We start from the raw sequence: 18958 nt of genomic DNA, 5'->3' as shown, positions 1-18958 counted from the left end.
GCAATTCACCATCGCTATTACACTATCAACAAACGGTGAAAACACAACAACAACTCTTGATATGATAAACTTCAAACTCTGAGGGAAGCACACACGCACAGCGAAGTCCCGAAAACACGTGACAATCCTGGATTAATGTTGACAACTTGACAACATGCGCAGAACGCAATGCTCACTCCAGACTCCAGAGATATTTACTCTATGGTTCGCGGTGGTTTTAGGGATAGTAACTCTGACGGGCGAATTTGAATGCATTCATTTGTTTCAGTCATCCAGTGTTTTAATATCTATGCTATGTCAATTTGCGCGACTAACAAGTGTTTTGAAAATGTGGTTTGAGGGCTTGAAGTGACTAACCCATTTGCATAAAAACAGCTGTTATTTCGCAAGAAGTGAACGATATTTTGCGTTACAGAGCTTGTCGATTTTGTATATTGAACTTTTTTACGTATTTATTTCGTGTTGTATGTTTGAGATATGGATGAACAAATATTTCCCCCATCGCCGAATTGGTATTCTAGTAACGTGATATCCTGCGGGGAGTCCGGTCGCATTGCTTACGCTTCTCGGAATAATATAGTTTTAGTTAACACTCCAGCAGCACTTACTGTTGACTGTAAGATAATATGTGAAGCACATAAAGATAAAGTAAATGCTATAACTTTCTGTAAGTCTGTTGGGAATAATAGCTACACAAACTGGCTGGCTTCTGTCGGCGGCGATTCGGTAGTTAAAATGTGGGACACAAACCTGTGTACAGTTGTTTTGGCTCATAACGCTCATGGAGTACGTAAGATTTATAAACACATAGTACACTGTGTAACATGTTTTCACCGTATAATGAGAGAGTTTGGAATTCCAGATGGCTGACAAGATAACATGCATGGATTGGTCACCGGCTGACCCTCATTTAGTTGTGTCTGCCGACGAATCGAATTTATTTTGTTGGGATTTGAAAAGCAACACAACACGCTGTGTCAAACCTGGAAAGTTATTACCTACCAGCCTCTCCTGTTCGTGGCATGAAAAATCTATTGTTGCATTAGGCACAAAATACGGATTAGTATGTGTTGTTGATATAAGAGGTAGGGGAAATACAGTCTGTTGTTTTACTACAATTTTCATATTCCACATGTCATCTAGTGTGTCAATGCAAGAACTTCCGCTAAAAAATATAAATGTTAAATGAAATTGTTCATGAGGCAAAACTTGGCATTGTTGGTTGACAAAACTTTTATTCAGGTGCTTTTGATGTTGGTGTCTAGCAAGAAGACATGACAATGTTACTGAAAAGTTATAGTTTAGTTTTCTGATTTGCCCTTTTCTTTCTTCGTAGTTAAATGCAGTGATAGGTTACTAAAATGAAATATATATTTAGAATGTGGACAATTGACAATTCAGTTGCTTGTAGACACTGATTTCTGTTCCAGATTTTAAACTCTGTACTTAGTCTACAAAACTAAAAGAGTTAATTTTAAATATATTTCAAATTCCATCATTTATAGATTCTCCAGATATGTACAAAATACATACGTACTTGTAAAGTTTATGGTAGTGATTTGTGTTGTAATGCCCCTGAAAGTGTAAAGACCATATGTTCTGATAGGCACGTAATGGTTTGAACTAAATTTGTTGACAGAGATATAAATTACACTTAAATATATTTCTTGCATTAGGCATGTTCCCACTTGTTGGGATACATTGATGCCCTAAATTATGCGCAATTGTTGGATTAGCTGAAGTGTTTGATACTTTGTCAACTCTCAAACGCATTTAAACTTAACCTCGAGCTATGCTGAAGATTAGTGTGTCACCAAAACCAAGATTTCAGACGGGTGAAGCCACTGTTAATCATTTTTGTGTACTGTTCAACATCATATGATATTTAATTTAGGCTCTACAAGACATTATTCATTAATTACTCTGGTTCATTACTGACTTTCATAGATGAATGGGGTGATGGACAAAGCATAACTCAATTTCTGTTTGTCTGACTGCACTGTGTGCAGTAAGCATACTGCGGATAAAAAGGAATATCTGATAGTAGTCCTTCGGTTTGACCAGTGTTGTCTGAAATGTGCGGTAAATGTCATAAACAACATGATGACTGTAACATGATTTCAGTGGAGATTTTTTCAAATAGGCTGAGCTAAAGCTTACTCTTATCAAAACAAGTGGCCATTTCGCTTTCATGTTAGCTGGCAAACTCAACAAATCTGAGAAAATATGCACTTTAGCTGTGTATTTCAAACTTATTATTTACAAACTTGCAACCTCTAAGTCCATGGATAACTCGACACAAGCCTGAAGTAGTGTTACAACTTAGGTAGGAACTGCAGGTTACATGATGTATTAGCACTGAATTGGGATGTCTCTCTCAGAGAGAGTGTTGTGCAGAGTAGTCAGCAACAGAATTACTAGTGGGAACTTGATGCATTGTCAAATCGAGAAACCTGCAATAAATGAATTATTAAAATGTCCTTTTAACTCCTGCTGCTCAGTATACCAATTTGTCCCCAGTTTTTCTTTATTTTATTTTAAATGTATAACATCCCTTCCGTTTCTTATTAATTTCTTGACCTCTCAGTATTCTTATTTTCCTTGTCTGACGCCACTGATGATAGCCCCACTAATTGGTCATTTGCTTTATTGCTTCTTTTATATTGCCGACTTTCCATGTTATTTCATTTTCCTTTAATTTCCAAACATCGCACCTAACACTTTTGTTGCTGTTTTTCTCATTTGTATTTTTATTTTATGTTTTTGTTGTATTCTGTTTTGTCTCAGTTGCTCACATGTTATCTATTTTGCTGGTATTCAATTATTACATTACGTGTTAATACTAGCACTGAGCCCATGCAAAGATTTACCGTTTACCATTGCACAGATGTTTTGTTGCTTGTACAATTGTGGGTATTGCTTGCAATGTATAGGCATTTCACAAAGCTAAGTGCCTCCTAAATACACTGGTGTCCAACATTAAAGGAAGAAACCGAAATCTTGCAAGGTTGCATTTATTTTTCCACAAAACAGTATTATCAGGTGATAGTGAAACAGAAATAATATAGAGAATACAGAATGTAAACAACTGCAACATGTGTAATGGGAGACAAAAGTTTTTTTTTCATTTTTTCCTAATGTAACGGATTTACGTACACTTTCTGACAACTGGTTAATGCATTCAGTGTGGAGTGTGACCACCTCTGGCAGTAATACACACTTGACAAATGATGGGGCCTGCTGTGAATGATGCCTTCGATCTCATGTTGAACTAATAATGCCCATTCTTCCTGCAGCACTACTTGCAGGTCTTGGAGAGGGTTTGGTGGGTGCTGACGTGATGCAACCCATGTCCCTCGTGCATCCCAGACATGCTCAGTGGGATTCAGACCAAGAGAGTAAGCAGTCCAAGCCATGCATGCAATATATTCCGTTTCCAGGAAAACATCAACCACCTGCTCTCTATGAGGTCGAGCATTATCCTCAGCATTATGAAGTCTTTGCCTACAGCTCCTCCCAAGAATTGCGTGTGAGGTCCCAAGATATCATTACGATACCTGACAGCAGTTAAACTTTGCCGACTTAACCATACAATTTCATGAAGAGGTGTTTGAATGGTGAACATAATCACTGCCCACACCATTAGGGATCATCCTAGATACCAGTCTCTTTACACAATGGTTGGGTTCCGAATTCATTTTCCACATTCTCTCCATATACGAATCCATCGAGAACCACTGTCCTGCCCAAAATGGGACTCATCTGTGAAAAGGCCATTGGCATATTGTTCAACTGTCCAGGTAGCATGTTGATGGCACCACTCGAGATGTTCTCTTCTGTGAAGAAACAAACGTCCAACAATAAAGCCAACTCTGCTGAAGCCTTCTGTACACTGTTTGCCGCACTTAAACGCATCCAGTGGATGCAACGAGATTCAGTACTAAGGCGGTACCTTACAGCCAAATAATGGGTCTCTCTTCCTGATGTTACACATGATCAGCCCAGCCCTTGTCTTCAGGACAGTTTCGATCTCTATAAAGGGTCGCCACATCCAAAATCAACAGAACGATTCACATTAAGCTATTGGGCTACAGCGATTGTGGATATGGGACTACCTGGCAAACACTGTAATGCTTGACAGGTGCCCTGACATTTTTGGCGTGGTTGTCTGTTGACCAGAATGCCATCTTCCATGCACAACATGATCATACAGACATATGTTGACATTTTGTATGATTATGTCATGAATTAGACACAGGATGGGAAAATAGTGGTTTGTTGCTTTAATTTTGGACACCAGTGTAGTTCTGAATGGTCAGTTCCCCGAGGAATTTGGGTAGCTTTAGCTGGGTGTGGGTCATTCCTGAACTGATCAACATCTTTGCAGGTATGCAGGGCTGTGCTCAACTTGATTTTTATTTCCAAAATTGCTCAAAATTCTTTTGATAGGTCAGTTGAAACTGCCATCTAAGAGTCCTCGATTTTCTACTCCTCCATAGTTGTCAGTAGTTAAAGACTAAACTGCTGATGAAAGCTGCACATACTGTTGAGTGGAAAAACCTGTAACAATTTGATTATTAAAATATCCTTTTTTATGGAGTACTGTCTCATTTTATCCACATTGTCAGTTGATTTGGTATGGCCACAGGACGACATTGGATCAGTAGAAGTTGCACAGTTACCAGTCTGTTTTGAGGGTTGTATACAGTGTGGCTCATAGAAACTGTAATAAAAATAAAAAAATCTGAAATTGCTGGTTGTGCTGCAACTACTATTAATCCAAAGATGTTCTGTAACTGAACAAAACTTATCATTGTACAAAAAATGCAACTGTAGACTATAATAAAACATTTATTAAACATATCAGTAATGACAGAATAAGTCTGTAGTAAAGGATAATCATTCTAAAGAAAAAGAAAGAACAAACGTTCTAGAAGGTTAATTCTTAGACAGGGTGGAAAAAAATTGTCGTGAAATTTTAACCCTGGATAGCTGATGCCACTAGGAACCAAAATTACTAAAGTTGTGTAGATTGACAATGCACCATTTTTAAACTATGGAAACTTGGCGCCACATGCTACGATTTGGCTGTGGAATTGCCCTGTTGCCGTTTGTTGGTTGACGGGCAGTGCTATGGTTATCAGTTCACACGTAGAAACGTCCCTTGCCCCGCTACTGCCCCAACATGATACGCACACGTGTCGAATAGGTCTTGCTGTTCGTCTCCTCCTCATGTCGGAGGCATTCATGCATAAGCTTCACTTCGGAGCATGCACACATCACCTGTGATTTAGTCATACAGTAAGCATGGCGGCACAGTATTTGTTTGAAGAACGACGAGATACGGCTTTTGTTTATGGACTAGCCAACAGTAATGTGCATGAAGCTTGACAGTTGTATGAGGAATGGTACCCAGCAAGACACCACCTGCAAACGTTTACAGCAGTTCACCAACGACTTGGCGAAACAGGCTCATTAGGGGGATATGGTGGTGCTGGAAGACCTCAAACATGACAGGATGCTACATTTGAAGAGACTGTTCTCAAGGGCTTCGAGGAAGCACCTACGACAAGTACTCCAGTGGTTGAACATGAGATGGGGTTCACTCATTGGTTAGTCTTGGCGGTTTTGAGCGAGATGGTCAGCATCCATTTAGTTTCCACCCTGTCCAAGACCTAAATCCTGTGGCGGACTATGAACATTTGCTGGTGTCTTCTGCGACGTGTTGCACGAGATCCCAACTTCCCCGCCATTGTGTTGTTTACCGACGAGTGCACCTTCCATACAACACTCGAAATGTTCATTACTGGGCAGGGGTACATCCTCACGTCATATATGTCCATGGACACCAGGAATGATATTTGCTCAACATTTGGGCATGGATTGTTGGTGACAATCTGATTGGACTGGTCCGTCTACTTCCTCAACTTGTGGGGGCAAATTACCTTTACTTTTTTGCAAGAAACTACCTGGCCTTCTGGAAGAGGTTCCCCTGGACATACGGCTACGCATGTGGTTGCAGCATGATGTTGCGCCCGCACATAAGTCATGCTGTTTGCAGATATTTAAATGAACTCTTCGACGGCTGAGTAATTGGCAGAGGTGCTCGTAGGACATAGCCCTCGCGATCGCCAGATCTCAAGCCACCAGCGTTTTTCCTGTGGGGATTCTTCAAGGTTCGATTCACCCACCCAGACGTGAACCTCCTAGAAACAAACAGGAATTAATGGATCGTGTTTAACATGCCGCCAAGCACATCAGGGCAATTCCAGGAATCTTTGAAAGAGTTCGGCAAAACACCGTTCGATGTTACCAAGCTTTTCACATCAGAGGGTCACCAGTTCAAGCAACTGCTTTAAGTAAACAATGTCCTAGCTACAGAAAAGGTCCATTTCAGGACCAGCACAATTTATAAAATACTTCCTGTATGCTGTCTAACAGCTGTCGACGGGTTTGTCCCTGTACATCTCATCATGAAACTGTAGTGAATGTGTCAGGATCCTGATGGATTTGCCGTCAGAGTGGAAGGCTGGCGCGCCAGTAATGAGCTTGTGGGCCGCCTTGGATACATCGTGATCTCTGGCAGGTAAAGCATTCCCAGTCATGCGTTGTGAAGAGCATCCAGCAACAGGGCAATCCCGTGGCCAATCAGAGCGTGTGGCGCCAAGTTTCCGTAGTTTAAAATTTGTGCATTGTCGACCTACACAGCATTAGTAATTTTGGTTCCTAATGGTATCAGCTATCCAAGGTAAAATTTTGTGACACAATTTTCTCCACCCTATATATATTGAGAATGCATTTGTATAAGTTTAAGATCTGTCAGATGCCTCTAGAATTGAATTATCACTTGCAGAATCATAAACTGAAGCAATCAGAACTGCTCTCGAGTGTAAAATGTTAGATGAATACCATATGTTGAACTATACAATATGTCAGTATATTTTGTGTGATTCACTTATTTTGCCAGGTTAGATTAAATAATGATAGGAACAGTGAAACAAAAAGTTGTTCAGTCGTTTGTTGGAAAACAGTCAGCTCATTTGCTTCTAGTTTAATGAAAAAGTTGAGTTACTCATTTTTTATTTGAGCAAAACCAGTCTATGGGAATAACATATTATTTCCAGTCAGTGCATATGGTTGGATTATTACTCATTTCTTATGAATGAACACAGTCTGTACTACTTCCATATGTTAAACTACAGCAGTGATACAGGGTTGGAGTACACATACCCCAAAGGATACCTGTGCCGCTGCGGGGGGGGGGGGGGGGGGGGGGGGCTGTGATGACATTTCAGGGAGTAAGCCAGATCAGACATGTTCATTTACTTATGTACTGAACATACACTATTTCTTCTTTTCATAATTTGCAATTGATTAATAAATTGCTGTGGATTAAATTGTTCCAGATGCAGTTAATGCATTACTAGTTTAGCTGATATATTGTTTGGGGTATAAAGTTGAGTGAAAAAGTTCCCTTAGGGGTACATGAAAAAGAAAGAAACATTGCCAAATTTTAGCAGTAGTTTGCATTCCATTTTACTTAAAGGGTAAATTATTTGAATCTAGCTTGTAAACATTTGTTCAGCTATTTATTTGTGTGGAAGTAAACTTGATGATGAAGTCCCATACTCTTTGACAGAGCGTAGGGGAACGATGCGGGAGGCCCGCACCGTCGTACTAGGCAAGGTCCTAGTGGAGTTCTTTTGCCATTGCCTTCCTTACAGTAAACATACTGTAAAGAAAATCACCAGATATGTAGGCACAAATCACAGTAATGCACACAAACCTGTTTAAATTTCACAGGTTGTGAAAAGTGGTAGGTACAGTATTTAATGGGTGTGAAGAAGTGCTATTCATATCCTTATTTCAATTTCAAAGTTAAACTTGTCTCTACCCAACAGCCTGAAAGTGTGTTTGCAAACCTCTGGGCAGCTGGGAGAGAGAATTGGACTCAGTATCAATCTAGAGCTTTCATGTCATTAAATCATTATTGCTGACTTCACTCTGTCTCTCTTACTGTCATTCCAATATTTCCTTTTTATGTACTGCCAGTACGTATCTTTTAGTTTGAATAGTGCATTTCCTTAATAGTGAACTTTGTGTTGATCAGAACACTGAAATATTCAGTGGTGTGGAAATGGGACAAATCGTATGACTGCATAGAAAGTGATCCTCAAGATAAGTTCCACATGATTTACAGTGTACAATATCTGCAAGGATGATTCATATTCTGAAACTACATTAATTAAAGAAATTCAAAGAAAATTAGCAAATGAAGATGAGTATTTTCACAAAAATACTTTCAACAAGTGCCCGAGAAACACATGATTAAGCTACCGAATAATTTAATTTTTTTTTTCCCCGCACCACCTCAGAATTTGACAACATAATTATAGTTCATGTATAACTGAAAAGGGTAAGCAAGTATGTTAATGGAACTATTCATCCCAGAGATGGAGTGAAAATTTCTGTGTAACGGGGTAACTGTCAAGAGACTAGTCAGCCAGTTGTCTCACATGTATACCTGCATAAAATGTTAGATGATATTCCATTCATGATACCCTCTCTCTACCTTTCATGTCAGTGGTAGTGTAGCCTGGGACAAAATGTTATGCAGCCATCCGGATGCAACAAAGTAACAAGTGCAAATACATGTTCATCACTGTGAACTTTTTACATTATTGCCTTCATTCCAATACCCATCTAACTAGCTGCAGCAAGGAGTGGAACACATGGGAAGCTACTAGTGACAGTACGAAACAAAAAGGGGTGGTCCATCCAAAGAACACCAAAATACACACCACCAATGCTCTGTAGCTAAAGCTCAATCAAGAACTAGAAAGAAAGAGGTGATTCAAAAGCCATCAGAACATGTTTGCTAGTGCTGTCAAAGGACTTTGGAAGATCTCTTAAAAGCAGTGGACAATGTAGCATGCTGTATGCTTACATATTGGCAACAAGATGAGGGAGCATACTTAGAAAAACCTTGCTGACAAAATGGAACATGTTCCGTCAATACTGTCAAAGGAATGCAAAATATCATCTGTACAGAAGCTGCAGATGGTGTGGCCTGGTATGTGCTTACAGTATTGGCAGCAAGATGAGAGGGTGTACGTAGAAAAGCCTCTGCAATAAAATGACTCACTTACTTCAGTTGAATCTAAATGTGGCCAAGATTCATGTGGAGGAACTTTAACTCCTAACACAGAGAAGACATCTGTGCCTATGAGAGACACATGGAAAAATGAGCCTGACACCACTTAACAGCATTCACAGAAAGAATATCTTTTTAAGATAATATAAACATTTTCTCAAGAATGAATACTGCTTCTTGCCCCTCTCAGTGCCTTGCTACAGTTATTTCAGCAATGTGTACATCTTACGGAGCAAGAATATGTACAGTCACTAATTTTTATTGCACAGATGCTCCATTCGTTCTTCCTTTCTGGGGACTTTCTAATGCATATTACGTGCGCTGAGGCACTCTTTCATCGACCCCATGAGCAAACTGTTGGGGAATCTTACACCTTCAGAAAGATTATCTTTGTGGATGGGGCTACATGAGCAATTGTATAGATCCTTATCATTTTCCTCTCAATATTCTCCTCCACCTGTAGAGACAGTGCTCTGCAGAAAGTGGTTGTTTATTGGCACTCTGTATCACCATTTTAATAAATTTAGCTTATTGAGCAGTGCTTGTAAGGAAGCCCTCACTTTGTATGCTGAGTAACACAAACTGGTCACTATTTATCCAGTTGGCTGCATTTACACACCTCAGTGACAGGATGGGTGGATCACATCATGACCGTGATCCAATAATTGCTGATGCATCCATTCCAAAATCAAGGTAGTTGCAGAGAACACCGTGTCCTCCAAAGAGGTTATCAGAAATTGGTTTCACCATTGTGCACCCCCTTTTTGTGCCAAAGACAACCTTAATGTGGAGTAATGAAATTTTTTTTTCCTTCTGGCATTGTAATTATGTGCATTGGTGTTCTGTATGAACTGTAGTGTATTATTTACAACAAAATACATGAGGGAAGAAATATAATCTGAAGCAGTAATCAGAATGTCTAATACTTTAAACGGATTTGTACAATATGATTGTGGGTGAGCACCACATATTCTTATGGCACATTTTTGAGCGGTGAAGGCTTTCTTTCTTAACCCTCAAGAAGGCACACTTATGTATAAAGTGTGCCAATCACAAACAACATTGTCTATACCATTCCATTGTTTTTTTTTTTTTTTTTTTTTTTTTTAATTTTATTCCTTCAGCCTACACAGTGAGATGTTGTGCTGTTGTACATTCAAGTGAGCAGCAGTATTATAAAATAAACCACAAACTAGCTGAGAAAAATTTTACGATCTGTCAAGTAAATGATCCACTTTCTGAGATGGCAGCACATTCCTACAGTGAGGTGTTTGCTTACAAGATAATTAGCAATTTAATAAGCAGTTGGTTAGGATCTCTTGCAACTGTGCTGTTTAATGCTTTGAGTTGATCGTTACAGTGGGTAACATTGTACGTGACAACAGAGTGATATAACGAAAATTTTTTACATTATTTTTTTGATTAAACAGTGACTTAGCTCATATAAAGTAAGTTTATTTTGTCATTGTTTAATTAAGCTGAGACTAAACTGGTTTTGCTCTTACATGGTACCTTGGTAACATAAAGACATCTATTCTTAATCCAGGACATTATCCCATATGACATTAATGAATGAAAATTTGTCAACTTACTGATTTCTCTCTCCCCGAGATTTGCAATGAGTTCTATGTGCTAATGTGGTTGAAGTAAGTTGTTTTAGGAGTTTCAAAATTGTGCTTTTTCTGGTTTAAATTCTCATCATTAAGGACACACATCAGTTTTGAAGCTTCTGCCCTGTTTATTATTTCCTCGCCATGTGTTACACTTATCATTGCTGTAGTAGCCCTAGATATGTGGAACTAAATATTCTGCATTTTTTTGTAATTGAGGATGCAACCATTCGCAGAGGACCAGTCAGTGACACTTTTAAGAACATTGTTTACCATTATTTCTGTTTTTGTACGTATATTTGGATTGATTACAATACTAGTGTCATCTGCAAAAAGAACTATTTCTGCTTGTTGTTTATAAGATGGAAGATAGTTTAAATCTGTGAGGAACAAAGCAGATCTAAGATTAATTTCTCTCTAGCCAGAAATACGTCCCCGTACTATATTGGTTGAACTACTACGTACAACATTCTGCATTCTTTTGGTTAAATAAGACATTATCCATTGATTGTCTATACCATCAATCCCATAAAACTACAATTTATGTATGAGAATACTGTGATTCACACAGTCTAATGTCTTAGATAGCTTGCAGCATATAACAATTGGCACTTTGAGGTAGACCGTTCGCCAAGTGCAAGTCTTTCGATTTGACGCCACTTTGGTGACTTGCGCGTCAATGGGTATGAAATGATGATGATTAGGACAACACAACACCCAGTCCCTGAGCAGAGAAAATGTCTGACCCAGCCGGGAATCAAACCCGGGCCCTTAGGATTGATATTTTGTCGCGCTGACCACTCTGCTACTGTGGGCGGACAGTACTCCATTGGAAACACCATCTAAGCCAGACACATTTTTATTTTTGAGACAGTATATAATTTTCTTAATTTCTGAAGGAAATGTTGATGTTACATTTATATTACTAAATTTTATGAGAGTTAATTTTTCAACATGCTGTGTGAGTTTTGTGCTGAACTATTTGTCCTATATTAAGAAATGACCATTTAATATATTTGCTATGTGTGGCTCATCATTTATAGCCCCTCCATTCAGTTCAGTAGTGATGTTATCCTATTCTATGGCTGGTTGTCCTCTCTCTCAAATCACTACATTCCATAATGCCTTAAGCCTGTTGGAATTACTGATTTCTGACATCATGTGCAAGTTCCTTGATTTTTTAATAACTTTTCTTAGTAATTTTGAGTTGTTTTTGTAGTGCGCAACTACTGCAGGATCTCCTACTTGTTCTTGCAATCTATACAATTCCTCTTTTTTTCACAAGACATCTTAATCCCTCTAGTGATTCATGGTTTTTTACATAGCTGTTTAATTCTTCCTGATTATGTTATGCAGAAAGCTATTTGCAAATGATGATAGGAATTTATCGTAGAATAGATTAAATTTTGTGTTAGCATTTGGTTCATTATAAATTTCATCCCAAGTAATCTTTTTGTGAACTATTCTTAAAAATGTGTCATAGAGTCTTTAATTACTCTAACTTGCTTTCCTTAATTATTAAGGAGAGCAAGAAGATATTGTGAAATGATTCCTGAACTTCATACATTTTACTAAAAAGATTACATTACTATGGGAGATGTTCGATGGTTTATGACTAATGTGGGAGTTTCTCACTGGCTTAATGAGAAATTATTTCCAGACCAGCCAGAGAGCATTGCACAAGGGGTTACCACCACTAATCTCCACGAGTTCCATTACCAAGAAACCTTACAACAGTCCCTTATCCGTGTGACAGCTGCATTAGGCACTATCTGTGGCTTGTGACACAACACCTGGTCATGAGAAAATTTGATGTGCCCTTAATGGTGCTTCACAAGGACAACTATAAATACCCTCCTTACCCTATTCATTTGTATTTGGAATAAAGGAAACTCAACCAACTGTCCAAGGGAATCCTTTAGTGCCCCTAGTGCTTGTTGCAATGTTCATCCCAGTTTGTCAGTAGGCCTGTGGCACCGATTGTGTACCACTTTGTTCTTTCATGTGCAGGCAGTTCCTAAGTCACTTTCAGTTTTTATTTCAGGGTATATCCTTCTACAGCTGATACCTTGATATTGTTGAAGGGAGCTATTCAACTTTCCTATGCAAGCAACAACCCATTAGGATCTATTTCAGTCTTGAAAAGGTGTGCAGTAATACATGGAGGTGTATTTTGTCAGTGTTCCACCAATGAGCTTTTGAGAATATTTATGCACATTCATTATGACCCTTTCTCTTGCAGTTTTCTTCCGCTGTCAGTATGGAGAAATCGGTTGGAACTGTTCAGACAAGAGAATGGAGTCCCTCAAGGTTTTGTTTTCAGTATTATGAAGAGCTGTTGCCATCGGAAGTATTTCATTCACTGTTAGGAGGCCATTTCAGTGTTATTTATATATGGATAAATTCACTCTCTCTTCTGACCCTCCAGCAGCAGTTCACAAGTTACAGATCATTACCATGTTGAAGCAATGAATACAGTGCACTAGCGTTTGGTTCTCAACACAATTACCAGTGTGCATCAGTATCAACTTTTCTCGTATAAAAAATTTTTTGGACTTCTTTCCACGTCAATTTAGGATAAAACCTTGAGCTTTTGATGATTATCTCCATTGTCTTCAACAGGAGCAACTGACTGTCAAAATGGCTGGTGTGGTGGCATTATATAGCCCATAGGCAGTTTCTGATTGGTCGATTATTACGCAGTGTTACTGCATGTGGTGTCAGTGTCTGTGCTGTTGGCGCCACTGCTCCAGTTGTAGCATAAACATTGCGACAAATGTCTCTGGCTCTTCTCTGCATTTAGAGCTGCTTCCATGCACCGCTGAGATTATATCCACTGCCAAGGCTGAAGATCTCACACATTCTTATTCCTGCTGCCTCTTTAATTACAGAATCCCAGTTTGTGGAAGCCTAGGACAAAATTTTGGTTTCGTCATATAGTATTTTATTATGGTAATTCAAGTGAAAAATCTTTAAACATCCACGAAATTTTGAAGAGTTGTGCAGTAGAGTTGGTAGGTGGTATTAGTGTTTCTTGAGGTTCAGAAAGTGACACATAGGTGGCAGAGTAATGTTACAACACAGGAAAAGGCAGCAGCATCCAAACAAGATGGCCAGCCCACTGTCTACATGCACTGTAATTGAGCAGTATGCATTTTTGTCTAGTGGAGATGTTAAACCAATCAAAATTTTTCGCAGAATGATGGTGCAGTATCGTGAATCATGCTTATCATTGCTCTAAATGTATGAGTGGTATAGGAAGTTTAAAAGCCATGTAACTTCTGTGGAGGCTGCCCCAAGAACGGGGAAGGCTCACCGTGTAGCGACGGATGAGAACATTGCATTAGTAAAGGAGCTTGTAAAGGAGAACAGACGCTTAAGTGTGAATGAAATAGCAACAAGTTTGAAGATTAGTATTGTACTGAACCAACTGAACTGGGGACCTAGAAATGACAGAGAGGCTTCGTCACCGTCATATTAGCCCTCAGTGGTTCACAGCCCCACAATAGGCTACAGCAGTCCACTCACCCCACCGCCGCCCCACACCGAACCCAGGGTTATTGTGTAGTTTGGCCCCCAGTGGACCCTTCCCAGGAACGTCTCACACCAGACGAGTGTAACCCCAAATGTTTACGTGGTAGAGTAATTATGGTGTACGTGTATGTGGAGACAGTGTTTGCCCAACAATCGCTGACATAGTGTAACTGAGGCAAAATAAGGGGAACCAGCCTGCATTCTGTGAGGCAGATAAAAAAGCGCCTTAAAAACCATCCACAGACTGGCCAGCACACCAGACCTCAACACTAATCCGCTGGGCAGATTCATGCCGAGGACTGGCACGCCTTTCCGTCCGGAAAGCAGTGTTAGACCACATGGCTAACCGGGTGGGCTAAGATTAGTTTTGTCCCAGGCTTCTACATACTGGGATTCTGTAGTTAGAGAGGCTTCAGAAGTAAGAATATGTGAGAAGATCTCCAACTGTGGCAGTGGGTATAATCTCAGCGGTGTATGGAAGCGAGCTCTCAGTGCAGAGAAGAGCCAGAGATATTAATCACAATGTTTACGCGATGGCTGGAGTGGTGGCACCAGCAGCACAGACGTTGACACCATCAGCGACAGCATTGCATAATTACCGACCAATTGGGAGCTGTCTGTTGGCTACGTTACCACAACAGCAGTTTTGACAGTCAATTGTTGCTGGCAAAAATGAAAGCTTGAGATTTTACTCTGAATTGATGTGGCAAGAAGTTCGAAAATGTTTTATGCGACAGTGCTGTCGTGAAAGACTTTGTTCTCGTCAACTGTTCTTGACGCATTTGTACTTGCGTTTTGCAACTGAGTAAATAATTCTGAGCATGTATGTTCCTTAGATTATGAATCTTCATGATTACCATGTGTTAGCTCCCCCAGCTCTTTTGTGGGTGCATATATTGCATGCACTGGGCGAGCTATTGCAGCCTTTCTTCTCTCCTGGACTGCATTTCCTTCCCATCCCAACTCCTCACCTTTCTGTGACCGTCCATCCCTGCTACCCTCCCTCCCTGCCTTCGACCCCGCTCTTTCTTCCTCCTGTTATGATGACCTGGCTACTCCCTCAGTTCCACTATGCCTTTTTGGCTTGTCTCTCATATTTTCACTCCTCCCCCTTGGGCTTTGACTTCCCTTTCTAAATTCTGATACTGTCATATGAGCCCTCCTCCTTGCCCCCTCCCTACCCTGCTGTAGCCCCCTCTCCTCCCCCTCCCTGCAAGGTTGCCAGCACATGTAGCCAGTCTGTGTGGTGGGTTATGTCCCCCTCTGGCTGAGCCTCCTGACAACAAAGGAATCATACTTCTGGTGCCTGAGGTGTCACTGTCCCCTGTATGCCTAGGAAGGGTTGCTGGTCTTTTTTGGGCATCAGAACTCTTGGCAAAGGCCACCATGCCAAGTGACCCTTGCCGCAGCTGGGTGGTGCCCACAGGGTGAACCCCTGATCAGAGTGGGTGTATTAGGGTGGACACTCTGCAAATGAAGTGTACTAATCTCTGTACTTCTGGCTGCTCTTCTGCAGCCATCTCTTGAGGTGGGAACGGTTCTCTCTCTGCTCCTACTTCTGTTTACTCAGCATTCCCCCTCCCTGACCACCCCCTGGGAGGAGTGCCAGGCCTGCTGTTTGGGACGAAACCATTTCCACATTACTTGCTTTGTTCTAAGACAGATTGGGAAACTTTTGCCACTACCAATCCGCACCTTTTTTTATTTTTTTATTTTATTTTTTTTTTTTTGTAGAACCTATTGCAGATAAGCTCAGAAAGTCAGAAAAAACGGATATACAGAGAATATAATTTTGGTGAAATTGACTCACTTAGCAAGATGTGATCTGGTTCCCTACTGATTAAAACTTCTGCCAGTCAGTTGACTTTCTTTTAGCACTTACAGACATCCCTGTGAACATTACTCCTCATTAGTCTTTAAATGTGACTCAGGACATTATTTTTCACAGGGATCTCCTTCTTCAGCCTGACGAGGAACTCAGGACTTCCCTGGAACAGTGAGACGTTCGTGTTGTGTGGCCTGTCCAGAGTGGTCCTAAGGACAATCAAGTTTATTCCACTGTTTTCATTTTGGCTTTTGATGTTGATACCGTTCCAGAACGTGTTATGATTTACTGTTGTAACGTGAAACCCTGTATCCCATCTCCCATGTGTTGTTTCCAGTGTCTCCATTGTGGTCACACGTATTTGCAATGTGAGGTGAATCCTATTAGCAGACACCCGCTTCATGTGTGGACTCCTTGCACCCAACTGCCCAATTGTGTGAACTGTTTTGGCCCACATTCTCCTCGCTCACCAGATTGCCCACTCTATAAAAAAAGGAAAAGAGGAATCATGAATTCAAAACTCTTGATCGTCTATCCTACTCTGAGGCCCAAGAGAAATTTGACCATCTCCAGCCAGTATCTTTAATGTGTATCTTTGCTTTTGTTGCATACTTCCCTCCTCCTGGACCTTCCTTACGTCCCTCCTGTCTATCTTCCCTTCCCTTCTCTTTCCTTCTCCCTAATGGTTCCCCATTTCCTCCTCTTCAAGAACTGCTCCTTCTCCTCAGCTGGAGAAGATATTCTCTGATCTGGTACCTGCTGGGTATGGGACTCACTCTAGGAACCTCCCTCCCTGGTGTCTCAGACACAAGAAGCCTCTTACTTCGAGTTGGATGTGAGACTCATGTTCTGTGGGCCTCAAGGCTGCTTGTTATCTTACAGGTCCTGATATTGCTGCGACTTGCTCTCTTATTGTCCCAACTGTACCTCTTCTTGTCCTCCGAAACAGAAGATCCTTAAGTCTTTTGGAACAAATTCCCCTCCTCCTCCTGCCAACCACATAACGCCTCAAGGGTTTCACCCCCACCCTGTCAATTAGGATCTATCTGGCGTCTTGTACGACTCTCCTTCAATCAATCTCTTCTTCCTATCTACTCTGTAGCTACTGTTGTGTTGCAGGAACCTTGGTTTGTGGATACTCATTTGCCAATTGTTTGTGGTTTCCAAGTCTTCTGCTGGCACTGTATTGGGCATTTGGGAGCTTCTGATGTTGTCTTTATGTTGGTCCGCATGTACAACTCACCCCCCCCCCCCCCCCCCCGACTGGCCTCCTACACTTCCTGCTCTTCTTTTCTTGCCCCTCATTTTACAACTCCCTCTCCCTTCCTTTTCCTTGGAGATTTTAATGTCAACAACCCTTTGTGGGGTGGTACTGTGATGACTGACTAGGGCAGGATTGTTGATAACCTGCCTCCTCAACATTGGAGTCCACAACACTTTAGTGTGGCACATGGAACTTTCTCAGCCAGTTGAACTTCCATCTGTAGCCAAGGATTCCTTCCCTCCATTCAGTGGGGAGTTCGTGACAATTTTTGCGACAGTGATAATTTTTTGATTGTCTTATCTTCCCTTCGGCATCACTAGCCTGGATGTCCTCCCAGGTGGGCCTTTACTAATGTGGTTTGTGAAGCCTTTTCCTTGGCTGACATCTCAACCGCTCCACCACACGACAACATTGATGACTGCATATGGAGTTTGACTGACGCCATCTGTTTGGCAGCTGCTTTGGCGATTCCTTTTTCCTCGGGTTCTCCCCGATGGAAGAGTGTCCCTGGGTGGTACCCCCAAATTGCTGCACCTATCAAAAGAGCACCCTAGTGCCCTTCAAGGCTCCAAACGGCATCCATCTCTCGAACATCTCCTGGCCTTTAAACAGCCTCATGCCCGGGCCCGTTACCTTCTTAAACGCCAGAAATCGATTTGTTGAGAACAATATGTCGCTGTCATAGTGCCACACACTCCCTCTTTGCAGACATCGGCAAAGATCAGGCGCATTTTTGGCCGCCGCTCTCTTACTGGTGTCCCAAGAATTTCCCTGAATGGTGTTATTCTCACCAGCCTGGATTTTACCGCTGAGCATTTTGCTTGGCATTTCACCCAGGCCTCAGTGTCGTCCACTATTCTCCCACATTCTGTCTTCTCAAACACCTTCTAGACAGACTCCCTTTATCTTGCATTCCCCGCCACCGGGAGCCTTACAATACACAATTTGCGAGTGGGAATTCGCCATTGCCCTTGCTGTCCACCCTGACTTGGCTCCTGGACCATACCAGGTGCAAACTGTTGCACCAGATCAGGTACAAAACCAAATGCTTCAACAGATTTTGGTGACTAGTCAATTTTGTGTACTTGCCCATTTCATCCGTGTCTGGAGCAGGGGGGGATTTCCTTCCCAGTGGAGAGAAAGTGTCATTATTTGAGTTTCAAAATCGGGTAAACTACTTTGTCAGATGGATAGCTATCATCCGAGTAGTTTAACCAATGTCCTTTGAAAGTTACTTGAATGTATGATGTGTCAAAGGTTGTATTGGATCCTTGAATTCCAGAATCTTTTGGTTCCGACTCAGGGTGGTTTTCACTGAGGCAGCTCCACTGCAGATAATTTAATCCACCCTAGAGTCTGCTATCCGAATGGCATTTGTCCGGCAGCAACACAGTGTTGTTTGAGCTGTATAAGGTTATGGTACCACATGACGCCAGCACATCCTTGCCAACTTACATGAGTGACTGGTGGCCGGTCTTGATTTTTCTCTAGAACTTCCTTTCATTCTGCACTTTTCAGGTACAGGATGGTGCCTTCCATAGCAACTTCCATCTATTGGAGAGTGGGGTTCT

At 41.2% G+C, this 18958-nt stretch overlaps 1 protein-coding gene across 1 annotated transcript in view; it reads left to right on the top strand.

The window, feature by feature from the left end:
- Nucleotides 1-282: 282 nt before the first annotated feature.
- The window catches only part of LOC126253158 (gem-associated protein 5), a 413052-nt gene continuing 394376 nt past the window's right edge, over nucleotides 283-18958 (top strand). Inside the window, exons 1-2 of the mRNA XM_049954316.1 lie at nucleotides 283-786; nucleotides 863-1085. Of these exons, the coding sequence (XP_049810273.1) occupies nucleotides 478-786; nucleotides 863-1085 (532 nt within the window). The 5' untranslated portion in view covers nucleotides 283-477. The remainder of the gene's footprint in view (nucleotides 787-862; nucleotides 1086-18958) is intronic.

This window comes from Schistocerca nitens, chromosome 4 (genome assembly GCF_023898315.1).
Source record: "Schistocerca nitens isolate TAMUIC-IGC-003100 chromosome 4, iqSchNite1.1, whole genome shotgun sequence".
Classification (NCBI taxonomy): domain Eukaryota; kingdom Metazoa; phylum Arthropoda; class Insecta; order Orthoptera; family Acrididae; genus Schistocerca; species Schistocerca nitens.
This window is presented reverse-complemented; position numbering and strand designations above follow the sequence as displayed.